The following is a 14,598-nucleotide window of genomic DNA, read 5'->3' on the forward strand; positions in this document are numbered from 1 at the left end:
GGAGCATTTACCTCGCTGGCCCGCAGTAAGAAGCTCTTCCATAGTTTAGTAAAACTCAGTGTTAATTTTTAAATTATTATTACTTGTCCAGGAAGGGTGGTGGTTGTCATGTTGGGGTTTTGAGGGGAGAACTGGTGGGGTAGTTTTTCTTGGGAGATCTATTATTATGGCTATGGGGGGGGGGGAAATCTTCAGAAGGGTTTGGGGGGTTCAGGTATTGAGTTCTTGGAGTTGTGTGGGTTTAAGGATGGTGACCCATGCTCCTTTAGTTTGTATAGAAATGGTGGTGGTTGGGTCGGGAGGTGGGGAGGTGGGTTTGACATTTCATAACTGGATGACTTGAACTTTATTTTTGTATTGCTGACTTTGTTTATTCGTTGTTTAGTCATCAATAAAAACTATTTTCCATAAGTTATTATAACATTTTATAAAAAACACTTTTTATAATTCCCCAGTCCCCCCATGGTTCCCACACCAATCTCCCCAGTTAGCTGCAGGCTTACTTCCTGGTTTACTGTCACATATCCTGTGAAACAGTTTCCATACTTTATTCTACTTCTCTGCATAAAGAACAGTCTTATTTTTGTATGGTTCACTTTATGTGGTTAAGAGCTGAATATTGCATTTAACTGTATATGTTTTCATTGGTCAAGCTGGTGGCAGCCAAAAAAATGGCTGACCGTCGCTGACTGAATATCTACCCTGAAATGTATGAATGTTGATTTGAAGTATGTCTTCAAAATGCCCTCAGAATACTCCTTTATCATGCGGCCAAATATACTGGTGTAATGAAAGTATTGGTGTAATTTCAGGAGGCTGAATTTTTTATGAGGGCAAATTATATTTTACCTTTGCAAAATGTGCTTGACTCTTAGCTCTTTATAGAAACAAACATACATATTTTCATGCCAATAACCTTTAAAAAATCTGAACTGCATTAGTATGTGAATAACTGTATGTTCATGTATGTTTCTGAGTGTGAATTGTGATTGTGTGTGTGTAGAATGGGGCAAACTGACACTGATCCGGGCCCTTGGGTGATAAGAATCATGGATCCCTAACCACCTAACAAAAGTGATTAAACTAGATGAAGGCTAGGGGAGAGTGGGCTCTTAGGCACTGCTCTATTGTTCTAATGGTCAGTCCACCCCTAGTGTGGGACAGTGTATGTGATGGAGTTTCAATACATGTAGCTTTGTAAGTGTGAGACTCTGACTGAACATGTCATGTGTCGGTGTGGTTGTGTGCATGACAATGTGTGTGTGTGCATGTGATTGTGGATATGTCTGTGGCTCACCATGGGTATATGCATGTGATTATGACCTGAAACTGATGCTGTAGCAAGACTGATAGAAGTTCTGTGATTTTTGTTTCCCTCTGGAGACACTTACTGGTTTCTCGTCTCCATCTAGGATGTCTTCTTTAGTGAAGAGTCTCATGCAATCCATGAGAGACACATCACTATTCCCCTTCTGCAAGGAGCAAGAGATGTCATCAGTAACTCTATACAGGGGTAACAGGGTGCTGAGGGGGTTTGAAATGGGAAGCAGAGGGATGAACCGGAAGCAGAGAAACCCTCTTTCATAACATACCTTAGCAATGGGCAGTGACAAGTCCCAGAAAGGGTCGAAGACAGTGGAGCAGTAACCACACTCGCTGCATGTCAGTGAGCTCTTCAGTTGACCAACAAAGAGATCTGGGAAGGAAAAGCAACCAGAGAGATGAGTAGATGTGATGGGGAAGAGCACATGTGTGTGTGAGTGAGACAGAGAGAGACAGGTGAGCACATCACAGGTAAAGGGAGGGTAGATAACGGAAGATAGGTAAAGGGAGTAAGTACAAAATACAAATGTGAGATAAAGGCAGATAGATGTGTACATGTGAGGGAGAGGCTCTCTGTTGAGCAAAAAGTGATAGAAACATATTTGCAAAACTTGGATGCCAGTCAAACGTTTTAGAAGCCAGAGAAAAAAGATTAATCCCCATGAAAATATATCTTATTTTAATTCTCTTTTAAAAAACCATTCCCTTTTTGTTTGGTCTTCTTTGTGAGGATTTATTTCATTGTTTTGCCTTTTCTTTGACTATTTTGTGGCTTCTTTTTTTGCTCTCCATCTCGTCCTCTAGACTCATATCTCAAGTCTAGTTTCTCTCTGTCTCTCCTCTGTTCTGCTCCAGTTCTCTTTAACCTTTCCCCCCATTGTTTCCTACCATCTTCCTACCTCTTTCCTGCCTACATATTTCTCCTTTCCTCAGCCGGTCCTCCTCCCTCTCATCTTCTATATGGCCCAGGGGCAGTGGCTACCTCAAGTTATAGTAGGGATTTCCACTCATGAGCACACGAGAAACATTCAGACCTAAACAGAGGGCATATAGGACACAAAGAGACTGAGAGGTGAATTCAGGTAAGGGCAGTGTACAGGTGAGGGGCCTACAACAATTCACAAACTGCATATCACATTTATGAAATGAATTATAGCCCTCTAATATTGCAACATGCAGACTGATTTGCATTGGATAGAACTCTGATACTAACAATTCAATAAGCAATCCTCTCCACCCTACATCCATTTACTTACCCACAATCCTACTGTCTTCCCTTTCCAAGTATTTCTGCCACATCTGTCTTCCCTTTTCAGTGTCCCTGTGGAAGGACAAGGAGCCTATCAGTAACCTTTCAACTTAGGTCCCAGGCCTCATATACTGGAGATAACAAAGTAGCTCATTACTGTATCTCATGGCAGTTTAGAATCCTTCCTCTCTTCCTCAGATACAAAGCATGTACCCATGGGATGACAAACATTGCAAATGAGACCCCTTTCCTCTTTCTGAAGGCACAGGACATGAATCCATGGGAAGAAGTAAACACATCAATGGGACCCTTCCTCTCTACCTGTGTAATATTCAGCCTAAGAATGCTTAAATGACTGTGGGCTGGCTGCTGTTTCCACTAAAAGAAAAGGAAGCAGAATAATCCCATTATCTTTCATTCATCCAGAAATCCTTTGGGATTTGATTTAGATTTTTTTGATTTTTAGATTTATTTGCTCGCCTTTTCCAAATCCAAGATCAAAGTGAGTTATATTCAGGTACATGAGAGTTTGGGTGTTTTTGCCCTTGCTGACTAGGATTCAAGACAGATTTTGGTACCTACCAGCAACAACTGGCTGAGATGGAGGAAACAGCAAGAATGGCAGAAGAATAGAGGGACTGTATGCACACAAGGCTTCATCCAACTCGAGGATAAATAGGATGATTTGGAAAACTGTTTGAGAAGTAACAACTTAAGCTTGGTGGGCAATCCTGAAGTGGTGGCTGAGCCAGAGCTGCGAGGATTTCTAGAGACTTGACTTGGACAGAGTTTATACACTAATGGCCAGGCTGGCCCACTATATTGAGTGGGCGCACAGAGCATGTCCAAAGAAGGAACAGTGCAAGCTGGCCCACAGTGGTCATATTGAAACCTCTGAATTTCACTCATAAAATGGAAATCTTGTAAGCATTGTGAAGTGGAAAGACTTTGAAATAGAAATATAAAGGGAAGAAGGCAGTCTATTATTTATAGTCTACCTTTAACAAGGCATATTACATCTTCACATATACAATAAATATTACTGTGCTTTTAAGATTACTCAGACAGAGTATTGAGCAGAGATTTTGCACTTCTATGCTCCAGGCCAGGGATGGGCAATGAGGGCCGCAATCCAGTCAGATTTTCAGGATTTTTCCAATGAATAGGCATGAAATCTATTTGCATACAATGAAGGCAGTGCATGTAAATAGACCTCATGCATATTCACTGGGAAATCCTGAAAACCTGACTAGATTGCGACCCTCGTTGCTCCACCCCTGCTCCAGGCTGTCATCTTCAAAATAAAGTTTGTATTCCTCCTTCCAGAGAAATTAATAACCCATTGGAGAGAGTAACAAGTATTTAAAGCTGGTCAAGAAGCGAAAGATCTTACTGGATGACTGAATCAGGAGGTCGGACAGGATCATAGGGAGAACTGGTAGTTAGGGATCAAGCCAGAAGAATGCAATGGATTTGACTGTGATTGTGAGCCCCTCATTTATATAGGAACACCAGAAGCAGTGTCAGGGTCCTGTATAGACTTGAAAGGACCCAACTGATGCCTAATTTAGCAAAAGAAACTAAATTCCTTCCTCTCCACTAGACTGAAGAATTAAGAAAAGGTTATAGAAGGATGCAGAGGTGACTAGCATGTGGGACAGTGACAGTAACATTTAATGTTTTCAGTATGAATGGCGAGGTACAATAGTGAATGTTGGTAGTGGGGGACAATATGATGGATGAGAGTTATAGACTGGGAGAAGAAAGAGTTAGGAAGCAAGGCAAAAGGAATCTGTGGGGAAAGGGGGAGGGATAGGGAGGTGTGCCAGACAATTAAGCATGACTTCTCCCTGAGTGGGAGATGGTGATATGGAAAATAGCCAAGGAAGGGTGTTAGATGCAGTTGACTAGGGAAGAAACAGGGGGGAATATGGATGGAACAAAACTGAGGTTGGTGGTTTAATGACCATCTCAGGTTATAGGGAGTAAAAAATTTGAAAATCTGACATTGTTAGAGGGAATAACCTGAAGCTCTTTGCTAGGTGTACAGAACATAACAAGTGCTCAAATAGAATAATGCATCAGTAGTCATATTTCAAGAAACTCATTTAAGTGATGAAGATCATACAAAGTTAAAAAGGTGATGGGTGGGGAAAAATAAAGGGGCTATTTCAGACACTTAGAAGATGGAGGTGGCCATCTTGTTCCGTAAAGGATTAGAAATATCAAAACACAGAATTTTGCAGACCCAGAAGGGATATATATTGTAGTATGCATAACAGTGAAAGAACAAAGACTGCTTTGAGACTGTATGCCCCAAATAAACATGAATTGAAAATTTTTTTAGAAAAATTCTCTGGATTTGAAGGAGAAAAATTATCAGTACCCTGGGATTGTGGGTTCAAACCCACACTACTCCTTGTGATCCTGGGCAAGTCACTTAATCCCCCCATTGCCCCAGGTACATTACATAGATTGTGAGCCCGCCAGGATAGATAGGGAAAAATGCTTGAGTACCTGAATAAACTCATGTAAACCATTCTGAGCTCTCCTGGGACAACGGTACAGAAAATTGAATAAATAAATAAAATTATAATGGGGGTATTTTAATATGGTATATGATTCTAACAACCCAAGCAAAGAGAAGATAAAAATAAATTAGAGAGTGTTAGATGTTGGATATTTGGAGAGTGTTACATCTTAACGAAATGGACTGCACATATCCCTTCAATCTCAAATAGACTGTGTCAAGATGTCCAAAATATAAGCAGTGACCACTGGGTCTTACAAAATATTTGACTGTGCAATAGTATGAGTAAATACTGAAATAAGAAAAACAGATCAGGAGTCAAAACACTGAAGTTTCCCTTTGTGGTTATATAGGAACATGGGTTTCAGGGAAATGTTATCTAAAAAAGTTAATTTAATGTGGTGTTATATACTGGTAAATCTCCCAAAGGATTCAAAGTGGTTTACAAAACAATTAAATTGACTCAAGTAATGGCCAAAAATCTAATCAGGTCCTTTGAATTTCTCTCTCTGTCCCAACAGGTTCACAATCTAACTATAGTACATATGAAAGAGAAGTGAGAGGGAAAAGATAATACAATAAATTCAATACCATAGATGCGTAAAAGGCATAACAGAAGGGAAAACTTCAATATCAAAGAACCCCAAAGAAAAATCCTAAAAATAATAGCAGGGGAAAAAAATCAGAGCCTCAGTGCTCATATTTTTTTTGGGTGCCCATATTTAGACACCATTTACTGAATTCTTGTCCAAAATGCTGAATTTGAAGAGAAACCCTGATATTTTTCAGCCTGCCCTCTGAAACTTACGGGAGATGATCGAGGTCTCCAGGAGGAGCTTTGGGCCGCACTGTGACACGATTCACCTCGTTGTGAAGCCCATCCAGAAGGAAACGCAGGAACTCCTGGGCATCCTGCTGACTGTGGGAAGCAGGAAATAGAGGGAGGATGGAAAGAAGGAGAAAAACAGGAGGGTTGTGAAAGGAAGACAGAGAAGGAAGGTGAAAAGCAGGTAGGTTGAAAGGGGGAGGATGACAAACCGAGAAAGACAGAATGAATATAAAAGAGAGAGTGTAAAAAGAATAGACGAGAGATGAAGAAAAGAAACAGTAAGGTGACAAAGAAGGGGGGGGGGGGGGAAGGCAAATAAGGAGAAAGGGCATGGTTAATAGTAAAGACCAGTATTTCCAAAGAGCATTCTTCATTAACTCCCACTGCCAAACCCAAATGGTCTCTGTGTTACTCACCTGTAGCCCACAAAGCGGGGAGCATATTTCTGGATCTGGGTCTTGAATTCTGATGGACTCACCACTTCATTGGCAGTTGAAGTCCACATAGTTTGTATTAACTGTGCAAATGCTAGAAAGAGTCACAGAAAAGAAAAAGTCAGGGGAATTCTCTCTGTCATTAAAGGAAGGGGATGTTATAAGAGCTTTCATGAGAATTTCTTTGATCTATAACTAAAGAGAAGGGGAGTTATAAGATTTTAAAGGAACAGGATGTATTTTTGTTTCTAAGGATGAAGCATGTGAGAGAACAGTGCATGTGGCTACAGAATAGATAGGATTTGTTTGTACAAACCAGATTAGATGGGATTTTTGAGTACAAACCAGATTATAAGAATGTATAAAATAAATTGAGGGTCAGTACTTGTATGCAGTGTCTCTGTGTGTTTAAAAGTCCCGCGGTTTCAGCGGGTGAAGTCACTTCCGGTGGGAGTTTGAAAAGCTGGGCAACGTGTTTTTTTTAGTTGTTTGCAAGTTTGGGGACGCGAAGACTGTGTACGACAGGTACGAGAGACCCTTGAGCCCCGAGATCGTCCTGGTGGCCGTCCGCTGAACCGATTCAATTCTGCGCACATCTTTACTGTAATGTGGCCTCCAAAATTGCACACAGTACTCCAGATAAGGTCTCACAGGGCCATGGTGAGACCTCATCTGGAGTACTGTGTGTAATTCTGGAGGCCACATTACAGTAAAGATGTGCGCAGAATTGAATCGGTTCAGCGGACGGCCACCAGGATGATCTCGGGGCTCAAGGGTCTCTCGTACGAAGAGAGACTGAACAAATTGCAGCTCTACACTCTCGAGGAACGTAGGGAGAGGAGAGACATGATCGAAACATTTAAGTACCTCACGGGACGTGTCGAAGTGGAAGATGATATTTTCTTTCTCAAGGGACCCTCGGCCACAAGAGGGCACCCTCTCAAACTCAGGGGTGGAAAATTTCATGGCGACACCAGAAAGTATTTCTTCACAGAGAGAGTGGTTGATCATTGGAACAAGCTTCCAGTGCAGGTGATCGAGGCAGACAGCGTGCCAGACTTTAAGAATAAATGGGATACCCATGTGGGATCCCTACGAGGGTCAAGATAAGGAAATTGGGTCATTAGGGCATAGACAGGGGGTGGGTAAGCAGAGTGGGCAGACTTGATGGGCTGTAGCCCTTTTCTGCCGTCATCTTCTATGTTTCTATGTACTGCCTGAAGTTCCCATGACTCCATTTTTGATCTGTTTATTGGTTTGTTTTCAATGGCGTTTTAGCAGATTGGAACCATTTATTATCTGTTTTGCAGACTATTTTGAACGCCAAGAATTGAGTGTTGTTGATCTTCTGAAGAAGCAGAATCGGGAAACGCATCAGAACCCAGAATATGATGCACACCTTTATGCATTTCAGATAAGTTGCTTGTGTAGTTTTCTAAACTCTATTTTTGAAAGTATCTACAATTCAAAAAGTCAGTGCAATGATTAGAGGAGAAAAATACAGACGTTCATCTGCTCGGGCTTGTCCCGTGGTCTGATATCAAGTAATCTCTGAGCACTGATGAAAAGGTTGTGTTAAACCATAGTTATATGTGACATAAACAAAGTACCAGCCACATCTAGTTTCTGTCTCTTTTTGCATGTAAAATAAATTATGTGCATTTTTATATGACGTTACATGAACGGAGGGTGCATTTACAATGGAGTGCCTTGGCCGCAAAGCACATAATTACACACATCGCATCTATTTTATAAACATAGGTGCTTATGTGTAATTTCCCCTCCTCCAGTCCTACCCCCCCCATCACCCAAACTTACACTTGCTCTGAGGTACAATTAACTTTGGGACTAATTCGTACCTAATGCAGCTTAAAATAATATATTGCAAGACGCGCTCATTGACTCTGTGGTAAATGCCAAATTTGTGCGCTAGGGTGCCTAGGTCTGTCTCCACTTCTAAACATGCCCACTTAGGCATTAGACACTGCTAGGCATTATGCGATAGATGCCCTCCTTTTTTTTTAGAATTGGGTAGGTGAGCTTGTTAAAGCGCATAATTGAAACTATTAAGGTCTTTTTGGCAATTAAGTAAGGCATCTAAATCAGCAATTTGGGGCCTAAATTTAGGCTCCTCTTAAAGAATCTGGCCCTTATTCATTATACCTCTGAACTCTAGGAGCTCATTGTAAGAGACCTTTGGGCTTTTAAAGTACTTTTTACCAGGTAAAATGCTTTTATCTCTTTGGAAATTGTTATATCTGGCCGTGTATAATACAATGAAAATTCTTCACAAGGATCAGGTATCAATCAAGAATAACCCAGGTGATAACGTTTTTTTCACCCTTACTTCCCTGTGCACAAGAAAGAGCTTTATCAACAAGTTTATTTGCCCTCAGAGATGCCACCAGAAGATCAACATATCATATCTACTGGCTTTATGCACCTAATCGTCATAGGGTCAAAACATTTAGTGTGTGTCTTTTTGTTTGTTTTTAGTTTTTAATTGTTTTAACCTTAAAACCATAAATATTTTAAAGAAATTTTTAAGTATTAGAATACTTAGCTGGCTGGTGGTAGATGACTAGTAAGGGATTAATGAGCCAACATGTTTCACCCTTCGGGGGGGTTTCCTCAGGGCTACTATCCCTACAGTAAGACAATAAAAATCTTATTTCAGTAGGAAATACACTAAGTATAAACATAATAAACCACAAGCACACAATAAATAATACCCATGCTTGCCTACCTTATTTCTGCCAATAGTTCACGACATGACCACCCAGTACAAGTTTTTTGGAAATGGCCGCGGCGTGTTAAACATCGTCTTTAAATCCTCCCTAAACCGGAAATGAGGTGTGACGGGGGAGGGACAAAACGTCCGTTCCCTTACACCACCACTAATCCCGGAGGGACGTTGTATCAAATGTTAATCATAAATTTTCTACCTCCTATGAAGTTGTCGGGGGGGACATATCAGAACACACCTAAGGAGAGATCACAGAAGGGATGGCCATTCCAATTCTAGGTTTAACCCATATGGCATCACCGTGTTCAGGCGGTAGATCCACCTCTGTTCAAGGTAATTTAATTTAGCCTCTAAATCCCCCTCCATCCCCTGGGTATTTAACTTTTCGATCACCCTCCACCTAATGTGGGACACTTCATGTTTTTTCAGCTGCCAGTGGTGGACTAGGGGAGCTGTCAGATTTCCCGTGAGTATTCTAGATTTATGTTCATTTAATCTGACATGTATAGCTCGCTTGGTACGGCCCACGTACACTAAAGAACATGGGCAAACGATGATATAAATAACCCAAGTTGTTTTACACGAAGAATTCGTTTTAGCCTGAATTGTTATACCTGTACGTGGGTCGCTCCACTCACTACCCTCAATGGTCTTGTCACACCATTGGCACTGGTGGCAGGGGGCATGGGAGCCCACAGAATTTTGGATCGGGTTGTTTCGTTTCAAAAGCTGACCAATGGTGGTGCCTTTAGTGTATGTAAACAGGGGAAGATCATCCAAACCCCTGAGATCTTTTAATATAGGCCAATGTTGTTTAATGATTTTCACCATGGTCATAACCACATCCGAATATGGTAAAACGCATACTAAACTTGGCTCCCCCCTAGTTTGTTGGGGTCCCCTCTCCACCTCGTTCAAAAGTACTTCCCGGTGGGAGTGGCGAGCCCTCACATATGCCTGATGTATACATTTCTCCGGGTAACCCCGAACCCTGAATCTCTGGCCAACATCTTTAGCCACCCGCTGGAATTCAGTGAGTTCGGAGCACACCCTCCTAGCTCTCAGGAACTGGCTAATAGGTAGGCTAATCTTAAGTTTATAAGGATGGAAGCTGGCAAAGTGCAATAGATTGTTTCTCGCCACTGGTTTTCTATATAAGGTTGTCTCAAAAGTGTCTCCCACCCTATATACGGTGATGTCCAAAAATTCAATGTGTGACAAATTATACATGGCTGTGAATTGTAGGTTATGATCGATCGTATTGATCCACTGGATAAAACTCTTCAGATCCTCCTCAGATCCAGTCCACAAAATAAAAATGTCATCTAGGAACCTAAGCCATAGTCTTATGTTGGCAATAAAGTGTGTGGATGGGTATATGAATTGTTCTTCAAATCGTCCCACATATAAGGTTGCCACCGAAGGGGCAAATGTGGACCCCATCGCCACACCCTGGGTCTGTTTATAGTAGATTTTATCATATACAAAATAATTGTCTTCAATAACCCACCCTGCTAAGGACATTAGAAAGTCTGTGGTAATTCTCGGGATTCCTTGTCTCACTCCCAACACTCCTTTGATGATATCCATCGCCCCACTCTGGGGGATTCTCGTGTATAGGGACACGATATCCAATGTGACCATATAACAGTTAGAGGGAAGGTTGGCCACCTCCCCTAATTTCCTGAGAAAATGGGAGGAATCCTTGAGGTACGAACGTACCTGTGTGGCTGCCGGCTTTAAGAAAATGTCCAAGAATTTTGAAAGGGGCTCTAGTATACTTTCTCTCGTGTTGACTATGGGCCTCCCCGGTGGGTTCTGAAGATTTTTATGTATCTTCGGTACAAACCGTATTGTAGGTGTCCTAGGAAATCTGTTCAACAAGAACTTATATTCTTTTTTAGTAATGATTTGTTTCTCATAAGCATTGGTGACAAAATCGAAAATCTTCTTAGCTAAATTATCCCCCGGGTTTGCGGTCAAGGGGGTATATGATGAAACATCCCCCAATTGTCTCATTGCTTCTAATTCGTAGCAACGTCGATCTTGAATGACAATGGCCCCTCCCTTGTCTGCCACCTGTATTACAATATCTTTACATTCGGCCAATTCCTTTATAGCTGCGTATTGGGGATATGTTAAGTTATATCTAAGGGATTTGTGATTATATCCCGCCTCATATTTAGTGATGTCATTCAATATCAAATCCCGAAACGTGGCTATGGCCGAATCTACCGGAGGGGGGGGACACCAAGTAGATTTTACACTACATATAGACTGGTCTTCAGAGTCAGAGGAGCTGTTATTCCCTTCATCTTCTTCTGATTTCTGTTGAAAAAATACCTTTATCTGAATTTTACGAATGAATCTGTGTACAGCGATTTTCAATTTAAAGAAATCCGGTTTGTCCTTTACGACGAACCCCATACCAAGCTGCAATACTTGATGTTGAATTTGTGTCAAGGGAACCGGAGAGATGTTTACTACCAGAGTTGTTATTTGGGTCTGCTTGTCCCCCCTATCTTGTTGGGCCCCCGACCTCGGGCCCTGGGGCGCAGGTTTTTTGGAACGGATCTTGTCTCCACTTTGGGTCCTGGTCCGGACATCTCCGTAGTGTCCCCACTCGAACCCTCTGTTTCATCTGAAGTTGCCTCAAACGCAACTCTTTTTTTGTTCGGCTGTGCGGGTTGCTTTTTATTCCAAACATAAACCCTGCCCATCTGGTAATCCTTCTCATCCCTACGAAGCTTCTTAATTTTAGTTTGTCGAATTGATTCCCTGACTTTTTCCATTGATTCCTCCAGTTCTTTTTTCTTCCTGTCAAATTCCTCTGTCGGATATTTCTTCTGTAGTTCTTGTTGTATATCGACCAATTTCACCTTAAGGTCATGTTCGATTTCAGTCGTACTCTCCACCAACAGGATCATGAGGTCACGTGAGCAACGATTTAAAATGCCTATCCATTTGTCCATGAAAGATTTGTTTGAAGACATTACTTTGGGTTCTTTTATAACTCTCAATCCCCTGGGGATCATGGATTTTTTGAGGTACTGCACCAATGTACTGTTATGAAGTTCTGCTCTAATCAATCGCTTTGCTGTTGTCTCCCATTCGTAAAATTCAGATAAAGGTATTTTTTCAACAGAAATCAGAAGAAGATGAAGGGAATAACAGCTCCTCTGACTCTGAAGACCAGTCTATATGTAGTGTAAAATCTACTTGGTGTCCCCCCCCTCCGGTAGATTCGGCCATAGCCACGTTTCGGGATTTGATATTGAATGACATCACTAAATATGAGGCGGGATATAATCACAAATCCCTTAGATATAACTTAACATATCCCCAATACGCAGCTATAAAGGAATTGGCCGAATGTAAAGATATTGTAATACAGGTGGCAGACAAGGGAGGGGCCATTGTCATTCAAGATCGACGTTGCTACGAATTAGAAGCAATGAGACAATTGGGGGATGTTTCATCATATACCCCCTTGACCGCAAACCCGGGGGATAATTTAGCTAAGAAGATTTTCGATTTTGTCACCAATGCTTATGAGAAACAAATCATTACTAAAAAAGAATATAAGTTCTTGTTGAACAGATTTCCTAGGACACCTACAATACGGTTTGTACCGAAGATACATAAAAATCTTCAGAACCCACCGGGGAGGCCCATAGTCAACACGAGAGAAAGTATACTAGAGCCCCTTTCAAAATTCTTGGACATTTTCTTAAAGCCGGCAGCCACACAGGTACGTTCGTACCTCAAGGATTCCTCCCATTTTCTCAGGAAATTAGGGGAGGTGGCCAACCTTCCCTCTAACTGTTATATGGTCACATTGGATATCGTGTCCCTATACACGAGAATCCCCCAGAGTGGGGCGATGGATATCATCAAAGGAGTGTTGGGAGTGAGACAAGGAATCCCGAGAATTACCACAGACTTTCTAATGTCCTTAGCAGGGTGGGTTATTGAAGACAATTATTTTGTATATGATAAAATCTACTATAAACAGACCCAGGGTGTGGCGATGGGGTCCACATTTGCCCCTTCGGTGGCAACCTTATATGTGGGACGATTTGAAGAACAATTCATATACCCATCCACACACTTTATTGCCAACATAAGACTATGGCTTAGGTTCCTAGATGACATTTTTATTTTGTGGACTGGATCTGAGGAGGATCTGAAGAGTTTTATCCAGTGGATCAATACGATCGATCATAACCTACAATTCACAGCCATGTATAATTTGTCACACATTGAATTTTTGGACATCACCGTATATAGGGTGGGAGACACTTTTGAGACAACCTTATATAGAAAACCAGTGGCGAGAAACAATCTATTGCACTTTGCCAGCTTCCATCCTTATAAACTTAAGATTAGCCTACCTATTAGCCAGTTCCTGAGAGCTAGGAGGGTGTGCTCCGAACTCACTGAATTCCAGCGGGTGGCTAAAGATGTTGGCCAGAGATTCAGGGTTCGGGGTTACCCGGAGAAATGTATACATCAGGCATATGTGAGGGCTCGCCACTCCCACCGGGAAGTACTTTTGAACGAGGTGGAGAGGGGACCCCAACAAACTAGGGGGGAGCCAAGTTTAGTATGCGTTTTACCATATTCGGATGTGGTTATGACCATGGTGAAAATCATTAAACAACATTGGCCTATATTAAAAGATCTCAGGGGTTTGGATGATCTTCCCCTGTTTACATACACTAAAGGCACCACCATTGGTCAGCTTTTGAAACGAAACAACCCGATCCAAAATTCTGTGGGCTCCCATGCCCCCTGCCACCAGTGCCAATGGTGTGACAAGACCATTGAGGGTAGTGAGTGGAGCGACCCACGTACAGGTATAACAATTCAGGCTAAAACGAATTCTTCGTGTAAAACAACTTGGGTTATTTATATCATCGTTTGCCCATGTTCTTTAGTGTACGTGGGCCGTACCAAGCGAGCTATACATGTCAGATTAAATGAACATAAATCTAGAATACTCACGGGAAATCTGACAGCTCCCCTAGTCCACCACTGGCAGCTGAAAAAACATGAAGTGTCCCACATTAGGTGGAGGGTGATCGAAAAGTTAAATACCCAGGGGATGGAGGGGGATTTAGAGGCTAAATTAAATTACCTTGAACAGAGGTGGATCTACCGCCTGAACACGGTGATGCCATATGGGTTAAACCTAGAATTGGAATGGCCATCCCTTCTGTGATCTCTCCTTAGGTGTGTTCTGATATGTCCCCCCCGACAACTTCATAGGAGGTAGAAAATTTATGATTAACATTTGATACAACGTCCCTCCGGGATTAGTGGTGGTGTAAGGGAACGGACGTTTTGTCCCTCCCCCGTCACACCTCATTTCCGGTTTAGGGAGGATTTAAAGACGATGTTTAACACGCCGCGGCCATTTCCAAAAAACTTGTACTGGGTGGTCATGTCGTGAACTATTGGCAGAAATAAGGTAGGCAAGCATGG

General features: G+C 41.9%; 1 protein-coding gene across 8 annotated transcripts in view; it reads right to left on the reverse strand.

The window, feature by feature from the left end:
* USP2 (ubiquitin specific peptidase 2) overlaps positions 1-14,598 on the reverse strand; it is a 97,909-nt gene that overhangs the window by 12,432 nt on the left and 70,879 nt on the right. For all 8 annotated transcript variants that reach the window (XM_033918469.1, XM_033918467.1, XM_033918465.1 and 5 more), the window contains 5 exons: positions 6,348-6,459; positions 5,911-6,021; positions 2,580-2,644; positions 1,593-1,696; positions 1,392-1,472 (listed from right to left, as the gene is read on the reverse strand). In XM_033918469.1, the coding sequence (XP_033774360.1) occupies positions 1,392-1,472; positions 1,593-1,696; positions 2,580-2,644; positions 5,911-6,021; positions 6,348-6,459 (473 nt within the window). The remainder of the gene's footprint in view (positions 1-1,391; positions 1,473-1,592; positions 1,697-2,579; positions 2,645-5,910; positions 6,022-6,347; positions 6,460-14,598) is intronic.

This window comes from Geotrypetes seraphini, chromosome 13 (assembly GCF_902459505.1).
Source record: "Geotrypetes seraphini chromosome 13, aGeoSer1.1, whole genome shotgun sequence".
Classification (NCBI taxonomy): domain Eukaryota; kingdom Metazoa; phylum Chordata; class Amphibia; order Gymnophiona; family Dermophiidae; genus Geotrypetes; species Geotrypetes seraphini.